The sequence below is a fragment of the Aulonocara stuartgranti genome, assembly GCF_965226115.1.
Source record: "Aulonocara stuartgranti genome assembly, chromosome: 11".
NCBI classification, from domain to species: Eukaryota; Metazoa; Chordata; class Actinopteri; order Cichliformes; family Cichlidae; genus Aulonocara; species Aulonocara stuartgranti.
The window spans coordinates 31,626,889-31,646,859 of NC_138947.1; the positions used below are offsets into that span (position 1 = coordinate 31,626,889).

Below are 19,971 nucleotides of genomic sequence, written 5' to 3' on the forward strand. Positions count from 1 at the left end.
TCACACTGTGACTGCACACTCATGTCATGTGCACGCATGCAAACATAATCACAAAAACCGTCATTCTAATGTGAAGCGTCTGTTGTATATACAAACCCAATTCCCAAAAAGTTGGGATACTGCGTAAAAGATTAATAAAAACAGACACAATGATTTGCAAAAGTCATCAGCTCATACATTTTTCACCATACAACACAGAAAACATGGAAAATGGTTAAATTGAGAAATTGTACTATTTCAAGAAAAAAAAAGCTAATTTTGTATTTGATGGTAACAAAACACGTGTGTGGCGTTCCTTCACCTTGTAACAACAATTTGTAAATGTTTGGGAACTGAGGAGAGCATCTGCTGGACTTTTGTGAGAGGAATGTTCTCCCATTCTTGTCTGATGTAGGATTCTAACTTTTTCCATTTGATGATGCATCAAATGTTTTCAGCTGGTGAAAGGTTTGGACTGCAGGCAGGTCAGTTCAACATCTGGACTCTTCTGCTCCAAAGCTGCTGTAAGAAATGCAGTCTGAAATATGAAAGCACTTCCTTGGAAAACAAGGTTGCCTGGATGGGACCATGTGTTGATCTAAAACCTGTATATACCTTACAGCACTGATGCTTTCCAGATGTGAAAGCTGCCAGTTCCATAGGTGCTAAAGCACCTCCATACCATCAGAGATGCAGGCTTTTTAACTGACCCAGAGAAGACAGCAGTGTTTCTGGATCATGTTCACATTTGGCTTCTTCACAAACCTCGACATGCAGTGATTTCAATGACAGAATTGTGTCAAAGATCCCAGGCATGCGACGTAGACGTTCGCCTTATCCCTTGCCCACAGAAATGTCTCCAGATTCTCTGAATCTTTTGATGATGTTATGAAAACAATATATTCAAAATCTTCATTATTTTAAGTTGAGGGAGATTATTCTAAAATTGTAGATGCAGTTTTTGTTTTTTGCAGATATGCAAAACTCTGCCCCTCTAAGATGTAGTTTATATACTCGGACTGTTCCCAATTAACCTAATGAGCTGCAAAAAATGTTCCTCCTGCTGTTTCCTTTTAGCACCACTTACCTTTAAAGCCTTTATTGCCACCATGCAAACTTTTCTGAGACATGCCATCAAATTTTTAATGATTAAACATTTTTCTTCAAACCCTACATTTTATACATTTAAACATTTGAAGTGTTCTCTGAAAAAATAAAAACTGGTCTGTGTATTTTCCAATTGATTGCATTCTGTTTTGTTTTTTACATTTACTCATTGCATTTTTTTTTGGAATGGGCTTTGTATACTGAGTTGTAGATGTATCTTGCATTTATGTGCAGCCCTCGATTTTAATATAGCACAAATTACTAGACTTAGAAGCAGCAAGTACAGAAGCTTATGAAGTTGTGTGCTTATTTGCTTAATTTATAATTCATGAAATCTCATAAAAGTCTCTTTAGTGCAATTAGCTCTCATTGTATTACTAAATAAACCACTGAATATCATGAACTGTTACATTTTTCAAACTAGTGACTGTTGCAGACTGGCCAACTATCTATCTTAGTGCTCATTAATACACTTACTCTAAAATCAGTGAAGTCGTTTATCATTCTTCCTTTATAGGTTGCCATTTTATGCGCAATTAAAGTGATCAGAAATGCTTTATTTGACAATATCTGGATGGAATTTCTGATTAGGCATCCAGATGCCCATTTTCAGCAACTAGTAACAAAAAAAAAATTCAACGTTTTTGAAGTCATAAACCTAATTAATCACTAGAAGAAAAAACATCTCCACTTACTACATCAGAAAAAGCACATGTCGATTTGGTTAGTTGTGTGTCTGAGTTTAATTATACGTTTAAAATGTCAAAAATAAAAACAGACTTCAGAAACTTCTATAAAAGAATATGCCTTTTTATTTGGAAAACATCTCACACAAAATATCTGTGCACACCTCTGGATACTGGAATAATTGAGGTGAGGGAGAAGGAATATTGTCCATTTACTTGATAAAAGTCGGATGGACAGAAAGGCTGGAATTCAATAAATATCCCAGCAGTGAGTGAGACAGTGTTCAAGAGTTTTTATGTGGGAAACCGACAGAAAACTGAAGATTTCCTACAACAGTGTGTAATCCACATTTCACAGTGACCTGTGACCTTCCACAAACTCTGGAGAGAGGAGAGAATGAAGTGACAGGAGCAAGAAGACATGAAGATCAGTGTGTCTAATTTCAGAGACAGATGTCTTGTACGTCCTCAACTGGCACATTCATAAAATCCTCTCCGTGTCAACATCTGCAGTGAAAGGATTCCCCAGGATTTTATTTATTTATTTTTTTTTAAGGAAAACATTAAAGGAACAGAGTGGACAGCTGTACTCAAGTTTTCCTTTTTTCTTTGACCTGTTTAATTCAAGAATGTTTCTCAGACTCTTGGATTTTACGTACTGAAAATATGCCTTAAAAAGTTTAATCTCAAAGCACATTGAGGCTATACCTCAAAAAGGCCTCCTTGGTGTAGATATTTGTTGTTAGGGTACTGTAACGCATGATTTTTAAAAATAAATTCATCAGGAATAAGTAAAAAAAATGTTTTAAAAAAGAGCAAAAGTTTTTTTGTAGCAGCTGTGTGACGTCCTTAAAAAAAATCTGAACAGAAGCAGGGATGAGAAATCAAATGCTTCAGTGACACCTCATCCCTCTGTGTTATCCCACAGTATAGGCAACTCCCCAGTTGCATGTTTTATATAATGCGAGTGCAGCTTTGCCACATCATCAAAGCCCATATCACAGTCAAAGCACTCCCATTCCCAGTACTTATGGTCGCTGTGCACGTTTCTTTCCTGTGACTCTGCCTCGTCCGGCTCGTTTCTTGTTTTTGACTGTACATCTCCTGATTTGGACTCGTCAGATAGATCAGCCAAGTTAGCTTGTCTCAAAATCTTAAAGTGAAACACCGGTTCTCCACAGTCTGACTTGTCAGATCTGTCACGATCCTCGATCTTCTCACATGGGCTTTGTAGCCCTGTTTTCTGTGTGCTTTCCTCCTCCTCTGGTCGTTCTTTTAAGTCTGCATTCATTTCTGGCTCTTCTTCACAACAAGGGAGAAGAGCACTTCTTTGAATCAAACCTCCCAGGTTCACAGAGTTGGTACGATGCTGTTTTTGATGCGAAATTACCTTTCCGGGATTGGAGAAGCTCTGCTTAGCTCCGCCATGGTTGCTGAAGTGACTTGTGGGTTGTGCAGACGTGCGGAGGCTCCCGTGCCTGTGATAGTGATTTTGCAGGTGTTTGTCTAGTGACGCTTCATCTCTAAAGCCGCGAGTGCAGCTCAAACACCAAAATGGATTCTGTTTATGTAGCTCAGCGTGAGCCAACCACAGCCCCGCAGAAGCAAAGTCCTTGTTACAAGTATCACATCTGTGAGGGGCTGATTTTAATGAAATGCTTGCTCTGTGAACTCTCAGGTGGGAGATTAGCCGTGTTCGTCTGATGAATAGCATCCCACAATCTGGACACTCGTACTGGCGCAAAATTGACTCGTCCGGAGGTTTCGCTGATGCAGAGGACTCGTTTTCGTGCAGCTGTTGGTGTTTTTTGAAAGAAACCAGGTACGCGTAAATCTTTCCACAGATCGAGCAAACATAATCTTTTCTAGGTGCATTCTTCACTGAGGCGGTGGAAACTCCAAAGCTTTGAATCGGGTCTGAGGTCCCTGTTTGGGCTGAATCGCTCTCATCACACTCAGCTGTATTACCAATCATGCTTTCATCTCCATTTTCTCCAGCATCTTCTCTCTCTGGCACTAGTTCTGCTACCATGTGGTCTTCAATCTCTGCTTCCTCCTCTTCCAGAGCGTGCTGGTGCAGGTGAGTCTCGTAGTTTTCCCACTGTGTGAACTTCAGCCCACAGTCCTTACATTCAACTTTGTGCTCCTCATCTACAAAGGAAAAAAAAGTTATTAAGTACAGTAAGTATTGGTACTGATTAAATGTTTAGTGTAAATTGTGAACATGTAGTATCATGCTGAAATGCTGTTAAGCAAGGGTGCAGTAAACACTAATAATAATAATAATAATAATAATAATAATAATAATAATAAAATGTGTTCTCATGCTATGACTCACTCTCGTCCACCTCTCCTCTGGTTTGCGATCGTACATCTTCTGATTCAGACCCATCAGATAGTTTGGAAACCTTTGAGTGACACACAGGCTCTGTACAATCAGACTCCACAGAGCTGTCACGCTCTGCAGTCATTGCATCCTCGCCTGGGCCTTCAACTTCACTTCTCTCCACATTGTCTTCTTTTCTCGTCTCCTCTTGCATGTTTGCATTTGTTTTATCTCCTTTAGAGGTCGTCTTCCTGTGGAGACGCTGGTGTTTTTGGAACGAAACACGGTATTTATACTTCTTTCCACAGGTCACGCAGGTGTAACCCTGTCTAAGTGTATTTCTCACATCTTCATCTCTGCTTTCTACATCGTCTGCGCTCTCAGAGACTGTTTCTGCTGTCCTGTCCTCTTCCATCGGAGTTTCCTCGTCTTCCACGGCGTGCTGGTGCAGGTGAGTCTCGTAGAGCTCCTGCTGTGCAAACTTCAGCCCACAGTCCTTACATTCAACACTGAGTTCTTTATCTGCAAAGAGCAACAGGAGAAATTTTAAGTACAAAAAATATTGACATGGATTAAATGTTTAGGGTAAGTATGAAGAAGTAGAATAAACCTGTTATGATTTTATAAATTATTTTAGACAAATGATCATTCTGTTTTTCATCATCTGAAAGTTTCTCTCAAATTCAGGAGGACAGCTCAGTCACAAAGTTACCATCTGATGTAAAGTAACCAACTGATCACAGTCTGTGGAAAACTTGCACAATTTTTAACATTACTCTTTAAACTGCTAAAATTTTAACAAACAAGAAAAAAAAAACAACAAAACAAAAAGTACAGGTTGGACTCCACTTAAGTATTTCAGGAGAAGAAAGTAGGTGTTTTTTGTTATGTTTTTCTATCATTTTTGAGGACCTATTTTAATATCCCACTATCCAGTCAAGTCATCTGAGCTAGGTTCTTTACATGTTTAAATATTTGATACCAAAGCTCTATAAATATAAACCCTCAGGAAGGAGTGTAGCTCAAATTAACATTCAGCGATAGATGCTTGAAGTACTTAAAATTGTTGGATGTCCAGCCTCTGACAGCAGATCTGGAATCCTGCAGAAACCAGATTTTAATTTACAGCTTCTGACACACAAAAGTTCCTGTTAAATTTAAGATCATGTTTTTGCTCATTTTCCCATTTTATAAGAATTTAAACTGAATCATGCAGCAAGTAGATTTTTCTGCACAGAAAGAACAGATGTGTGCTGAATGCCGTTACAACACAAAAACACAAGTTCATGATTCCACCTCTGGACACAGATATGTATTTAAGGAGAACAACATCAAAATCCTGAGAATTACATATTTTGTGACTGGAAACACTTTTGAATAACATTTGTTTTATTAACACTGAAGACAAACAATTGAGGAAAGTGAATGTGTTGCACTCACTTAGTTTGATATGTATTATGTTCTTGCAAAAGAAATAAACACTGTGGTGGAGTAGTTATGGTTTCTGTTTAGTTTAATAGCCGAATGATTCAGCATCACTGGTGAGATTATTCTTGATTAAGAATTCTATCGTAGCAATAATTTAATATAAATGTGAAAATGCAATTTATCAAACTGCCTCAAAAGTTACAGTGCTTACATTTATTACATCACTTGTCATAAAAACAAGAAAACTCCAAAACTTTAGAGATTAGGAAAATAAACTGGGGTCTGCATTTTTACACCCAGATTTCAGCTGCACACTAGATTTCTTTAAGAACTCGGAAATTAATCATTCAAACACTAAAAAGAACTCATCTATTCACAAATACAAGTAAATGACTGTAATTTGCCATCTTAACCAAATAATAACATACTTTATATTTTTTCTCAGCTCTTTTGTAAAGCAGTCAATTTTAAAATACATGGAGTAGAGCAATAATTATATTATAGCATTAAAAATATAATTTTGATAAAAGAGCTTGCACATTACAGACAAATAAAATACGATTTGGTAATTACCAAAACGTAATCTACAGCAGCTGTGGCATAAACCTTACACTGGGTTGTGGTCTATAAAATTTCGTAAGCATGCTATCTCACCTTGTAAATAAAAAGCACCACGTGAAATTTAGACTCTTAATCTTAAATCAGGAAATCTTAGAATGTATTATAGACTCTGGCTGCCAAATTTAAGCATGGATATAAAGAATTTATTTTGAGGAAAATCAGAGCGATCATCATGACAAACTTTGGATGTAATATTAAAAGGAACTTGTTATTTACAAACAAGTTCATTTAGATTTGGTGCAATAGTGTCATAGCTGGATGAAAATGTGTTTTTTTTTCACCTGAAATTGACTCTTTTAAAGAATATTTTGAGCCTTTTGTATGAAAAATTGTACATAAAATCTCAGTTCCCTGCCTGTAAAACAACAGCATTTCAGATCTGTCAGTAAAACAAATATTTTAGGGACTTCGAGCAAATTTCTTTCAAAGAAAACTAAGGCCAGTAGAGACCTGGAATTTTGCTTACTTCCTGTTAATAAGTATAACTCCCCTCTTTGAATTATTTTTCAGGCAAACTTGAGATGGTCAGCTTGGAGACGTGTGAAGAACTGGCATGTCATCACCTAAGATCAGAATCCGAGCACTCTTATTACCACTTATCTATGTGTGTGCATGTTCGCATGCTATGACTCACTCTCGTCCACCTCTCCTCTGGTTTGCGATCGTACATCTTCTGATTCAGACCCATCAGATAGTTTGGAAACCTTTGAGTGACACACAGGCTCTGTACAATCAGACTCCACAGAGCTGTCACGCTCTGCAGTCATTGCATCCTCGCCTGGGCCTTCAACTTCACTTCTCTCCACATTGTCTTCTTTTCTCGTCTCCTCTTGCATGTTTGCATTTGTTTTATCTCCTTTAGAGGTCCTCTTCCTGTGGAGACGCTGGTGTTTTTGGAACGAAACACGGTATTTATAATTCTTTCCACAGGTCACACAGGTGTAACCCTGTCTAAGTGTATTTCTCACATCTTCATCTCTGCTTTCTACATCGTCTGCTCTCTCAGAGACTGTTTCTGCTGTCCTGTCCTCTTCCATCGGAGTTTCCTCGTCTTCCACGGCGTGCTGGTGCAGGTGAGTCTCGTAGAGCTCCTGCTGTGCAAACTTCAGCCCACAGTCCTTACATTCAACACTGAGTTCTTTATCTGCAAAGAGCAACAGGAGAAAATTTTAATTACCATGTAGATTATTATGGCAGCTTGTGTTTTACATGGAAAGTCTGAGTAATATTTTATTTTGACAGTTTGAGATAAATTATTCTGTTTCAGCAGGCATTAGAAAGTGATCACGTCAGCAAAAAAAAAAAAAAAAAAAAATTGTGCAAAAAAACCCCAAACCCCCCCAAAACCAAAACTCAAATAAACTTAAATAGGAAATTAAAAAAAAAAAAAAAAAAAAAAAAAACACAACCTAAAATTAAGCATAAAAATACTGATTTCCAAGCACTGACAGTAAAGACATCTTTTAGCACCTCCTGATTACACTGATGTATTCAAATATTTTCTTGTTTGCCACTGAGAATTTTTTTTACACTGATTTTAGATAAGAAATCTGATTTAAGCCTACACATTAGGTTTTTGAGAGTCACGTTGCCATTTCAATATTTTTTAATAACAATATACTGACACTATATCTGGGATTTAAACTATTTGCCAACAAAATTGTTTTTTGTGTTTTTTTTCTTAAAGACGACACCGGAGTTGCATTTAAGCATATTTTTATCAATTTAGCTAAAAATAAAAACAAGCATGCTCAGGGTGCTCAGAGATGTTTGAGGCACTGGATTTTACTGCACATTCATTTCTCTTTGCAAGAACCAACAGTGGTCACTCATCATGCTCTGACTCAATTTTCCCTGATATCAGTTTTTCATCACTTTCATATTTTGGTTAAATCTTTAGCGGCACTTATCGCTGACATCACACAGATCTGGTGGAGAAAATGTAGAAAGTGCATCTTCAGTGACATTCTGGCACTCATTATCTGATATACTTTCAGCATGTTTATCCACAAGCTCAGCACTATTAACAGCTATGTGACTGCCAAGAAACAACATGCTTGAATGCTGCTGATTCAGCTGGTTTACTTTTCCTTTTGAACTCATCATGAAGCATCAGTTCATGTTCATCAGGACCAAGAAAATCACCTTTAGTGCACTGATGTCTTAAACACTGAGATGCATCTCCATTTCTGTCCAGTCCTGTTATCCAGTGAATCAGTGGAACATCACAGCGACAAAAAACGTGAAGCTAGAAGAAAACAGCTCTCATATTTGGAGTCAGTAAGTGAAATTAGTGGAAGTACAGGTGAAAGAATCCCAGGAACAAAATGTTTGTTGATCAGTGCTACAGCAGGCACTGCAAACATCTTTAAATTGGAGGAAACTGGACCTATATCACTGCAGAGCCTTAACTAATATGATCAACAACACATGCTTTTACTTATTTGTACATTGTTTTAGTAGCAAACTTTTAGTTTGCTCCTTTGACACATCAAGGTGTTCTATTTAATACATGCTAGATATGAAATGTAGTAATGCGAGAGCAATTTATGTCACCCGCATATTGGCATATTCATAAGCTAAGTAATCGTGAAATGGGAAACAACAATATTAACAACCCAGACATGACTAGAATATGCAGACTGACTGAATTAATCACACAACCATTAATCATGGCAAAAACAAGTTCGTTTATTTTCAACTTCTTTGACTTCTAGGAATAAAAAACAAATAAATATAACAAACTACTTAGAACTATACTACAAGAACATAACTGCTACTTTAAGTAATGAATATTTTATCACACAATAGAAATAACACTATAAAGAATCAACAGAGGAGCTTATAAATCAGTTAATGCGTAATGCATTGTACAAAGCATACAATGAACGTAGTATAGTTTATAATAATGGAAGTGACCAAGTGATGTTAGACAAGAATTTTGTTTTTCCTACCAGGTTATGTAAAGAGTACGCATTGCTGAATTTCAGGTTCTTTATCTTTCTGTAAAATATGCAAAACGTCAATCATCCTTCAACAAAACATCAGTTCTTAACAAAAACAGCAGCAAAATTAGCACATGCGTGTGGCGCAACATTGTTTAGCATGTCTTTCTACACTTTGCAAGTAGTGTGTCAACAGCATTTTTCATTTCTCTGGGCAATTTACATGCATAAATTTGTCTGAAAATGAAAGACAGTGGTCCCCAAAGAAATTAATCAAGTTCAATTTACATTCACAACAGGTCAATTTAAAACAGCAAAAAAAATATGAGATCTATGACATCAGTGCTCCCCCCCAAAAAACAACACTGTGTATTTTCACATTTGTACCGCCACCAGTCAGATCATTAAACTTAACTCTTGCACAGTGCAGCTCTTTCTGGTGCTGTCTGGTTGCTTGGTCTTGATTTGTGGTGCAGGTCAAAATAGAACTAACATCAACTTAATAACGGGATAGAGTGATCTCTGTTACCGATTTTACCTGCCAGTTCTGCTCAGCATATACTAGTCCAGTGTTACATGTTTAAGTACAACGAATCTCAAAAACTATACGAACAAATTAGGAACTATTTAGCCAAAGTAAAAGGTGCAAAAAAGAAATTTTCTAACAAAGATTTTTAGAAGTTTCAGAAAAGCCAGCATCTATGTACAGAGTCATTGTTTCAGGTCTTTTCAGGTTTCTTTGCTTTAATTCACTCTGTGGGTGTGTTCAATATAATGCTGGTGCAAATCAGTTTCTTGACAAAAAGTAGTTCCACATTCAAGGCAGGTAAGGCCATTGGAATCTCCTGCAGAGACAGCAGCAGGAGCATCGCTTTGTCTTTTGTAATCGCTGATACATTCCTGGTGATGCTCGATGAGGTCTTGGATTTCACGGAAGGTCCTGGGGCAAACGGAGCAATGGTATGAGTCACTGCTGCTGCACTGCTCCGTTTTGTGTTTCTGTAATTCGGTCGGTGAAAGAAAGGCTTTGCCACAGTGTTGGCACTTATGGCTACTTTGTGACTGGCCCGCTGAGTTGAGCGTAGGCCGAATCACTTTAGAAGATGGGAAAAACTTTTCTCTGTTGTCAGCAGCGGGGGGATTGGGTTTTAGAGGCTTTGAGGTCATAGCAGCACTCAGTCTATAGCGTACCTCATTCGGCAGACGGCAGCGGACTTCGTCGTGCCAAGCAAGGTGCTGATGTAGCTGATTCTCAGTCCAAAAGCCTTGGCAGCACAGAGCACAGGAGTAAGGCCGACTCTGTGCCTTTGCCTTATGGGTTCCTAATTGTTCCTCCGTTTGGAAAGCTTTCCCGCACTTATCACACTTGAAGAAGCATTTGGCTGTGTTCTCCGATACACAGCTGACTTGTGGAGGAACCTCAGCTGCAGCTCTAGGAGTTTGATTATCCAGTTTCGACTCCTGCTTCACATCCAGGTAAACTCTCTTAAAGTTGGGGGCGCCTTCAGAAATGCCCCATTCCCTGGAGTCTGGACACAATTTCACAGGAGAATCCAATGTGATTTTCATCCAATCTCTGTCAACTGTGCTACTTTTTAACATCACACTGGTGTTATCTGCTGCTGATGAATCTCCAGTTTTCCTCATCTCACTACTTGAGGCAACAGGCTCTTTTTTTCTGCGCAAAGCAGCTTTGCGTTTGCCTTTTGTGCTCTTTGCGTGGGCCTGCCATTTGTGAGCACGTAGTCCTCTTGCTTTAGTAAAGGTCATCGAGCAGAGGGGACACTGGTGAGGTTTTGGCTTCAGTGCCAGTAATACGGCATCACTCTCACTGCAATTTATTTTGACTTGTTCTGGAGCCTGGTCAAACGCCTCGTTTCCCGTCTCTAAAGTTTTACTGTGCTTGGCTGGAAGTAAATCTTGCACAAATGTCTTGCCTGGTTCGTTGCTGCTCAAATCTGGCTCTGGTACAGCTTTGCTTTGACATGGTGGATTAAACATCTGGTGGCGCTGCAGAACGCGGTGATTAAAAAACTGTTTGCCACAGTTTTTGCACTGAAAAGTTCCATCTATGGTTTTGTGGTTAAGAGATTTCAAATCATCATCTTTTAGCAGGGACCGCGAAGATTTCTTTTCTTTGTGCCATCGTTTGTGGGAGCCCAGGGCTGAGTTAGACATGAACCGTCTCCCACATTCAGAGCAGTGAAACAGTCCTTTACCCTGCTCTTCTTGTTTAGGTTTTTTTAACATTGTAGAAATGGCCAGTTTGGATTTTGGTAAAGACCTGTAGCCCTCAGCATGAATTCTTTTGTGAAAATTTAAAGCCCCAACTACTGAAAAGCTTCTGTCACATTTTTTGCATTTGTATTTCATATTGGATGCAGTTGGGTTTTCCAGTTCTCCTTCACCTGTGTCATTTTCCATCTCTGGTTCCGTGCCATCCATTTCACTCTTTACTGGTGTACGTACCTTTGACTGGTCAGAGCTTTCCCATGTGCTAGCATCCACGCTGCCTTCGCACAATCTTAGAGCATCATCGTTTTCTGTATTTGCAACGACTTGATTGTCTCTTTTAATGCACAGTTTCTGATGAACCCTTAAAGAGACCTTGCTGTTGAAATGTGCAAGGCATGTAGCGCACTGTAGATCCTCCAGCGTGACTCTGGACCACGATGATGATGGAGAATGCCCACTCTCATAGCCATGGCTTTTCATATGAAACTGCAGTGCTTTGGCCCGTGAAAACAACTTCCCACAGTCAGGACAGCTGTAGGTGTTCTTTTTCAGCTGTTCAACTTGATGCTGAAAAGACTTGATGGGTGGTGGGAGCAACTGGTCATTATGCACTACCTGGTGTCTAAGGAGGCTGGAAAAAAGGCGGAATGACCTGTTGCAGAGTTCGCATTTGTGATTTCCATTTTCATGCTTTCGCATGTGCAATGTCATGATGCCTCTGTGCCGAAATTTTCTGCCACACACCGGACATGCAACCTTCATGCTAGAGCGTTGGTGTCCATTAACAGAGGATCCCGGGACACCTTTTCTCAGCCTCAAATCTGCACACTCTGTCGGATTTTGCTTGTGGTGTGAGAAAGCACCTAAAGACCAAAATCCCTTTCCACACTGCTCACAATGATAGATCTTTGGGCCCAGTAGGGTTTTCTTTGGATTGTATTCTTTCTTACTGACTGAAATATTTTCCTTTTTTTGTGCAGAGCAGGTTTTCATATGGTTAAACAGGCTAGCTGCATGCGAATAAGACATTGTGCAATCTGGGCACTGGAACTGTTTTCTTTTGGGATGATGCAACTGATGAGAGACCAAAGCAGACAAACGAGAGAAAACTTTGCCGCATTCACTGCACGTCAGATTTTTCTTCTCTAATCCCTCCACCTCCTGAAATGCATCGCTGCTTGGCATCTGACCACCGTGGGTCTGTATGTGATGGCAGTGTGCCTCAAAGCTACTTGCTTCATGACCACAAGTGTCACATGTGTAAAAAGGCGCTGACTGACCTTGTGCCTGCTGTCTTCTCTTATAAACGCCATGCCACATTCTGTGAACACGCAGCGATGAAGAACTAGAAAACCAGCGATAACACTCTGGACAATCAAACCTGTCTTCTGCTGATTTATTCTCAGCTTCCCTCGCTATCAGTGCAATCGGCTCATCAGCCTGCTCAAAATCAATTTGTACAATTTTCAAGTCCATTTCTGGTTTGGAAACAATATCACTGTCATCTCTTCCCTCCTGATCGGATTCACACACCAGCTCCAGGTCAGGATTCAGATCTTGGGGTGGCTCATCCTCAGACTCACTTGCACTGATCACCTGTACGTTAAAGTCACCGGGTTCATAACTTTCCATGTCTTCATCAGTCTCAACTATGTACAACTCTTCAGTCATGTTGGTCGGAGGCAAACTGTCCAGCTGCACTTTTCCTTCTGTAGACGTTTCCAAGTCAATCTCTGGTCTTCCGCTTTCTGCCATTTGGTCTTGAGGTAGAGAGGAACACATCTGGGCCTCCTTCTCAGTTTCTCTAAAAACATCTGTGTGATGAAGCTGATGAGAATGAAGTGCCGAAGACCTGGAGAACTTTAGCCCACAATCTTTACATTCAAATGCCTTCTTCTGTAGCTGGCACAGCTGATGGTGAAATGACTTTGCTGGGGTTTCGTCACTGTGTGCAGTGCGCTGATGCCTGTAGTAGAACGTAAGAGTCATGAACACTTTTCCACATTCCTCACATGGGAACCTTTTTGCAGAATTATCACCATGATTGGCATGCCATCGCTGATGGTTAAAGAGAGCAATATGGCCACTGAAACCCTTTTTACACTCGCTGCAGTAAAACTCGTTGCAGTTCTTCTTTGGCTTTTGTTTCATTTCTTCAGGAGAGCACTGACTATTGCGGCTAAATCTCTGATGAGTCTTAAGTCGCATCAGGGCAGAAAAAGCTTTCCCACATGAGCATGTAAAAACCTTTTCAGAATAATCCTCCGTTTGACTTTCACCTGCCTTTGTTTCTGCTAATGACTCCCCAGCTGGAATTGCATCTCCTGAACTCCTGTTTCTGGGCTTAATCAACTTTTCCTCATGACAACGACGATGGGCATCAAGAGCTGAAGCACGAGAATAATTTCTCCCACAAGATTCGCACTGAAACGACTTCTTTTTCAAATGCTGAAGGTCATGAAAAACTGATTTGGAGGGTTGTCTGTGTGAGCGCTGATGGTTGAGAAAGTGTCCAATCACACCATAAGATTTCCCACAGTCCTGACATTCATAAGTTTGTTGCTTTGCTATGGCAGCATTAATCCGGATACCAGTCTCCTTTTGAGAGATCTGATCATGGTTCTTCTCCATATGCAAGTGGTATTCACTCAGGTCAATAAATGAGGATGAGCATAAAGAACAAAAGTGAAGCGCTTCATTGTCCTTTTCTCCATCATGTAACTCATCCATGTGCTTGTCCAAATACATGCTTTCTTGTGGATGTTCACGCAAATGCTTCAAGAAGGCTGCCTCCTCTCTGAAGCCTTCTCCACAATGCTGACAGCAGAAAACCCCACTCCCTAAAAATAGAAAAGGGGAAAAGAGGAGGTCAAAGCCACTCCTGTTTTCAGAGAAGAAAAAAAGAAAGGAAATTTAAAAACAAAACAAAACAAAAAACAGAGGCGCAAACATGTCTTTATTTTAAAGTAACTTGAGCTTACAGTATAATCACACAACTGCACAATTTCCATATAAAACAAAGAAATGATAGGAGAAAAATAACACTTATTAAAAAAACAACAACAAAAAAAAGTGTCATTACTGAGGTGCAAATACACTGTTTAGGGCTAAAATACCTTGAAGATGAATTATTTTGTTATTTAATACAGTTGGTGTAGTTGCATTTTTTTTTTTTTTAATAGACATGGTAAATGGTTAACGAATGTCCGCAAAGCACCTGCACACTGTGGACAACCATGTTTAGATAAAATCTCATTTAGAGCAGGGCGATACGGCCAAAAATATTTATCACGATATATATTTGAAAATTTGCGATAACGATATAACCGACGATATAATTGATGCGAGACAAAATACAACTCCACAACATTACTAGCGCAAAAAGACAACCTTCCATTTATTTTCACTTAAACAAGAAGCTGGTTTTTATGTACATTAAAGCTTTATAAAAATGTAACAGTGCAAATGCAAATTCCTTGCTGAAAGTTTAACCAAAAGGCATTTCCAGTAGAAATGGGCTGACATATCCTGAGCATAACCATGTATAATATCCACTGAAGTTAAAAAGAGTTGCTTTGCAACATTAAACTGCAGTGTGCAGTACACATTTTTCGGACCATAAGGTGCACGGGATTATAAGGCACATTAAGCGAAACAAAGCAGTCAGAATCAAATTTTATTAAACTCATTCTTCTTGCTTCCTCCACTTCTGTACCATTGATTTATTAATGAATGAATTCTGCTCTATTCCCATGTTGTTGCAGTATATTAATGACTAACCTGGTATTGTGGATGGATTATCTCAGTTGTTCTCCTGACTGAAGTTTGGTCCGTTTACAGCATCCTGCCATGCGATTGCATTTGTCTCTAACTATCAGGAACTTTAACGTTAACTTTTATAAGTGGAAAAGTGTTAGTGTTCTCCTCCAGCTTCACTGTTTATGTTATGCTAACATAGCTGTGTCGCTAGCGATCACGTATCACATCATTATATACCAGCTAGCCCAACTTCAGTAACCCTACAAACGTCACTGCTGTTTAGTTTCCTCTCTTAATTTATGTTGGACGTGATAGCAGAGCTGTACGTTTGAATTTTTCCAGAAATCTCTGTCAGAACATGCTATATCATGCTTAGGTAACTAGCAAAACTAGCGAGCTAACTTCCGCTAGCTTCCTGCTAACTTCTAACTCCGTTAAATGTAATACATTTTGTTTTCATGGATGCCTGGAAGTTAAACTTCATAGTTTCACCTTGTAAAGCAGCAATGCTGATCGTTTCATTAAAGATGAAAGAATTTAGACAGTTTTTAACTCCCAGTGATGCTGCAGTGTTCGTTTGACCTGAAGGATACGGAGTTTAGGACACAGATTACTCCCAGATTTAAGAGCATCTTAGTCCGACAAATACGACAATAACGACGGCCGCTTGCATGTTCTGCAAAAAAATGTGCTTTGTCGTGTATCTGACGGACAAACACCAAACCAGTTCCACATCACTGAAGTTGCACCATTTTTACAAACCAATTCTGGTTCATCTGTTTCACTCAACAATCGGCCATGTGCGTATGAAAACAAAGGCACTGCGCATATGCGCGTTTTACTCATATTCTATCGCGATAATTCATTTTCCTATCGTTGCCTAACATTATACCGGTATTACCGTGAACGGTATAATATGGCCCAGCCCTAATCTCATTTAATGTCAACTCATATTTAAACGTTTAGAGAATTAATAAGTAAAGGCTGTGTTTTTCAACAAAACTCAATCCAAACAGATTTTTAACGCATATTTCTGAAATTTAGAGCAGTGAACCACAACTGTTACTCTGTAAAGTGCAGTGCTTCTTATGTGTTAAAAACATGTCCCTATTGAAGCTTTTCTTATGGATACAAAGTAGAGCTGGGCGATATGAGATTTTTTCATATCACGATATGTTTTTTTCATTTCAGGCGATAACGATATCTATCACGATATAAGCCAAATAACTATATTTGTAAGATTTAAATGTGCCGTTGCTCACAAGTAAAATGTGAAATAATCAGCAGCTTGTTTTTATTTAAATATTTATTTCCCATAATAAGTTCATCCATTAAGCGGACGCGAATGGATGGATGAAGTTCAACAGGGTAGATGTACTTAAGGAACATGAGACTTTTTCAGATAAATAAAGGCAAATATTGCAAACTACACAAAAGACAGCCGCTAAAGCGTTTAAGTTTCAAAATAGAACAAACAAAACAGACTAAATTGTCAATTCCACTTAGAAACAAAATATTAATTCTAAAAATAAATCTTAGTTTGTTTTACAGAAGAACAGACAAAACTGACTAACTTTTGTCAATATCAAATAAACTGAGAACTAAAAGGAAATTCTCAATCTCTCCTTGTTGTATAGCTTAGCTTTTCAAACAGTTTTAACAGTTACTTTAGTTTGACAAAAGCCGAATGACGAATTAGCGCTTCCAGTCAGAGACTGAGGCTACGTCCACACGTACACGGGTATTTTTGAAAACGGAGATTTTCCGTTTTCGTTTTAAAAAATAATCCCGTCCACACATAAAGGCAGAAATGAAGGAAAACGCTGCTATGAACATGCCAAAGCAGCAGGTGGCGCTAGATTCCTAACCGTGCAGAAATGTTGGCCAATCAGAAGTCTAGAAGCCTCGGTGGGAAAAAGTAAACAAAGCTGGGGCATAGAAGCAGAACCGAGTCGTATGTGTGGAGGGACAGTAACTGTGTGTATATGTAAGCATCTAAACACTGCAGAGAGTAGAATTAACAGTAACAGTATTGTAGAAATTCATTTCACCGAAACAATAACGCGGCGCACAGTGTGACGCATGCACCAGTTTATTGTATTTCCAGACTTGCTTTCGGCACAATTTACAGTGCACGCTACTCTGTTTTTTGTCAGACTTGAAATAGCCGAAATACCTTCACACTACGGAACTTCTATGGCTCTTCCGTTCGACAATCTCTCCGGCATTGCAACCATCATCTGTTTTCTCTTCGGTCACGCTCGGTTGATTTTTCTAGTCGGCACACTCATTTCCTCCATTATGCGCTGGCTCCATTACCCGCTGGCTGCTTCCCAAACAAACACACGTGCGGCTTGGCACTTGTGCTGTACGTAACAAGTCACGCGACGTGACGCTGCGGCTGTGATTGGTTCGGCTCTGCGCTACTTAATTTGGATTGGCTGACCTATTTTTTTTTTTTTTTGAGGACAAGAGCAGCGAGGTCTATCGCGATAGCTTAATTTCTCTATCGAGTAAAAGTTATATCGCGATACATATCGTTATTGTTCTATCGCCCAGCTCTAATACAAAGGAATAGTGACAATCTGCCTGCTGACCTGCTGAAACTTTAGTCTGATGTCTCAACAGGAAGAAGTCGAGGCGTAAAAGTAGTGAAGATATTCTGCTTCCACCTACATATACACGTAAAAGCATACTAAATGCTTTGGATGGAAACAGCCAAGAGAAACTGTATGAGTAGTATTGTTTGCTGTTTAAATAAATATTTCCTATTGATCTAAAACAAAACACAACAAGCAATGCTTTAGTTGTTACACAACCATGCTCAGGAAAACAAAACTTCCTTCCGTTGATTGCTAAAGTTTGTGTACTGATAAAACAATAATCAGAAAAGTCTAATTTAAAACTAGTTCTAAATCTAAAATCCGTTTACGTTAATCTTCTATTAAGAGTGCCAGATTGTTAAAGCAAATGAAATAAATACCAAGGGAAAGATTATTATTGGGCGGCGGGGGGGGGGGGGGACCTGGAGATACCGCAGATTGAGCACTTCCCTATTTATGGCCTGACCAAACATTTATATTATTCAGTAGGAATACAGAAAAAGCATGTTTCCGGCAATACATAGATTTGCTTCTGGCAATGCCCTGATTCAATGTCATAAGACTAGATTATCAAAGCGGTCACATAATTTTCGATCCATATGGCTGAGTATTAACTTTGACCAGGGCTGGCGCTGTTTGCTCAATACGCCCCACTGAAAATGCTGGGAAGCCTTTAACTCGAACTGGTAACTTTATATTTGTTACTGGTGTTAAAAGAGCACTTTTTAAATCTGCCTTCAAGTCAAATATTTACATTTTCCTATTGATGGAGTGCAGGAAGACAATGCACAGGAACGCACTGATGCTGTGTTAACGTAAATGTTTAAGTCACGGCCTGTTGATGGGTGCTTACTGTCAGCGGTTTCTTCAGTCGATGGACCGGCGTTCTCTTCAGGTGTCCCTTCGTCAGCATGGCGTTTGTTTTCAGCTCCGTCCTCTACGCTGGCCGAGGAAGCAGATCCCTCCATCTTGGCGTGGCTGCTTGGTGGCGCTAGTGCTTGTTAGCTTAACAGCGCCACCGTTGTTGTTTTTTTTAATACAAATTATTTTTTACCACTCAGTCAGCTCCACGGGAGTGAAAACAGTGTGTAATATAAGTCTAGTTCGCTAAAATATAACGGAGAAGTATCATTAACCGTTTTAATAATGCGGTTGGTGTACATATAAAGGCGAGCTGTAGTCAGAACACCTGCGCAGTGCGCCTATCCTTCCCCTCAGCGGAAGTGTCTTCTTCTTCTCTTTTATTTGCCTCAACACGAAGTTATCACCCTGCAGCGACGCCAGTGGTGGTGGTGGTGCATTACTCTGACAAACAAACGCCCTCACAAACTTTTCCACTTGTTGCAGAAGAGGAGGAGCTGTTCTCCACTAAAACTAAAGTTACATATATACTGCAGTTGATTGGAACTAGTTACCTATTTGAAAAGATTTTTAAAAAAACACCTTAGAGAATAAAATATATTTACTTATACTAATTGATCAACAGTACACAGGGTTAAAGTTTAATTCGGTGACCTGTGAAATTTTAGGGTCATGTATCAAATACATTTTTGATATATTGATATTTCAGAAAGCCAGTCCATTCATTTTTAGCTCTTTTTTGCACACATTAAAATCTGAGCAAATGTTTGAAAATGAATATCTCAAAGACTACCATGTATAAAAGCCTGAAATTTGTTCTAGTCTTTTTTCCCCCTTTAATCTTAGTCAGAGTAAATGGATATCACAAGTGGTTATCCTCTTCAAAATTATTTTTGGATAGCTTTTTTTCCTTTATTTGATAGGAGAGTATTGCACAGGAAAACTGGAAACACACCAAAGGACCTTGGGTCGGACTTAAAGCCAAACAGCTGCATTTAACCATGTTGTTTGCACCATACAACTGAATCAGCATCAATAATTTGGGACAGATAATATTCATGTCTGAATACTGGGTAGTTAAAATGTGAAAAAAGAAGCAGTCCCGTAAAGTCCCATATTTGAGTATACACTAATACAAAAAAACAACAAAAAACAAAACCCTGTCACACTGTAAAAGACAGTTTGTGAAGTTTTTTCAATTTATTTCACAATAATGCAAAATAAATAATCTATAATATTTTTAACACTACATTCCTATGTCACTAAAAACAGGGAAATACTATTTTCATTCAATTTTTATGCTGCATTAAGCAAATATGACAAGTTGCACCAAATAAACAAAGCATGGTTAAGTTTCTAGATGTTATGCTAGTTTTCTTTGGGAGAGTAATTTTGGTAAATATTTTACATTTTTGACACCC

At 39.0% G+C, this 19,971-nt stretch overlaps 2 protein-coding genes and 1 long non-coding RNA gene across 5 annotated transcripts in view; 1 reads left to right on the forward strand and 2 right to left on the reverse strand.

Annotated features, from left to right (window-relative positions):
- The window catches only part of LOC309717043 (sialic acid-binding Ig-like lectin 14), a 287,651-nt gene that overhangs the window by 72,223 nt on the left and 195,457 nt on the right, over positions 1 to 19,971 (forward strand). The gene's annotated exons all lie outside the window — the stretch shown is intronic.
- LOC309717046 overlaps positions 1 to 19,971 on the reverse strand; it is a 104,997-nt gene that overhangs the window by 44,749 nt on the left and 40,277 nt on the right. The window lies entirely within an intron of this gene.
- Positions 1,876 to 18,907, reverse strand: LOC309717038 (uncharacterized protein). Of its 3 annotated transcripts, XM_082551249.1 has the most exons (5): positions 18,543 to 18,907; positions 7,116 to 7,291; positions 6,782 to 7,031; positions 4,111 to 4,620; positions 1,876 to 3,923 (listed from the first exon to the last, which is right to left on the reverse strand). In XM_082551249.1, exons 1-5 carry the CDS (start codon positions 18,655 to 18,657, stop codon positions 2,677 to 2,679), a joined length of 2,298 nt encoding a protein of 765 aa, XP_082407375.1. In that variant the 5' UTR covers positions 18,658 to 18,907; the 3' UTR covers positions 1,876 to 2,676. The 3 variants fall into 3 exon arrangements, with proteins under 3 accessions (XP_082407375.1, XP_082407374.1, XP_082407373.1); XM_082551248.1 differs by having other exon boundaries at positions 6,782 to 7,291; XM_082551247.1 differs by lacking the exons at positions 1,876 to 3,923; positions 4,111 to 4,620; positions 6,782 to 7,031; positions 7,116 to 7,291 and adding an exon at positions 8,818 to 14,167.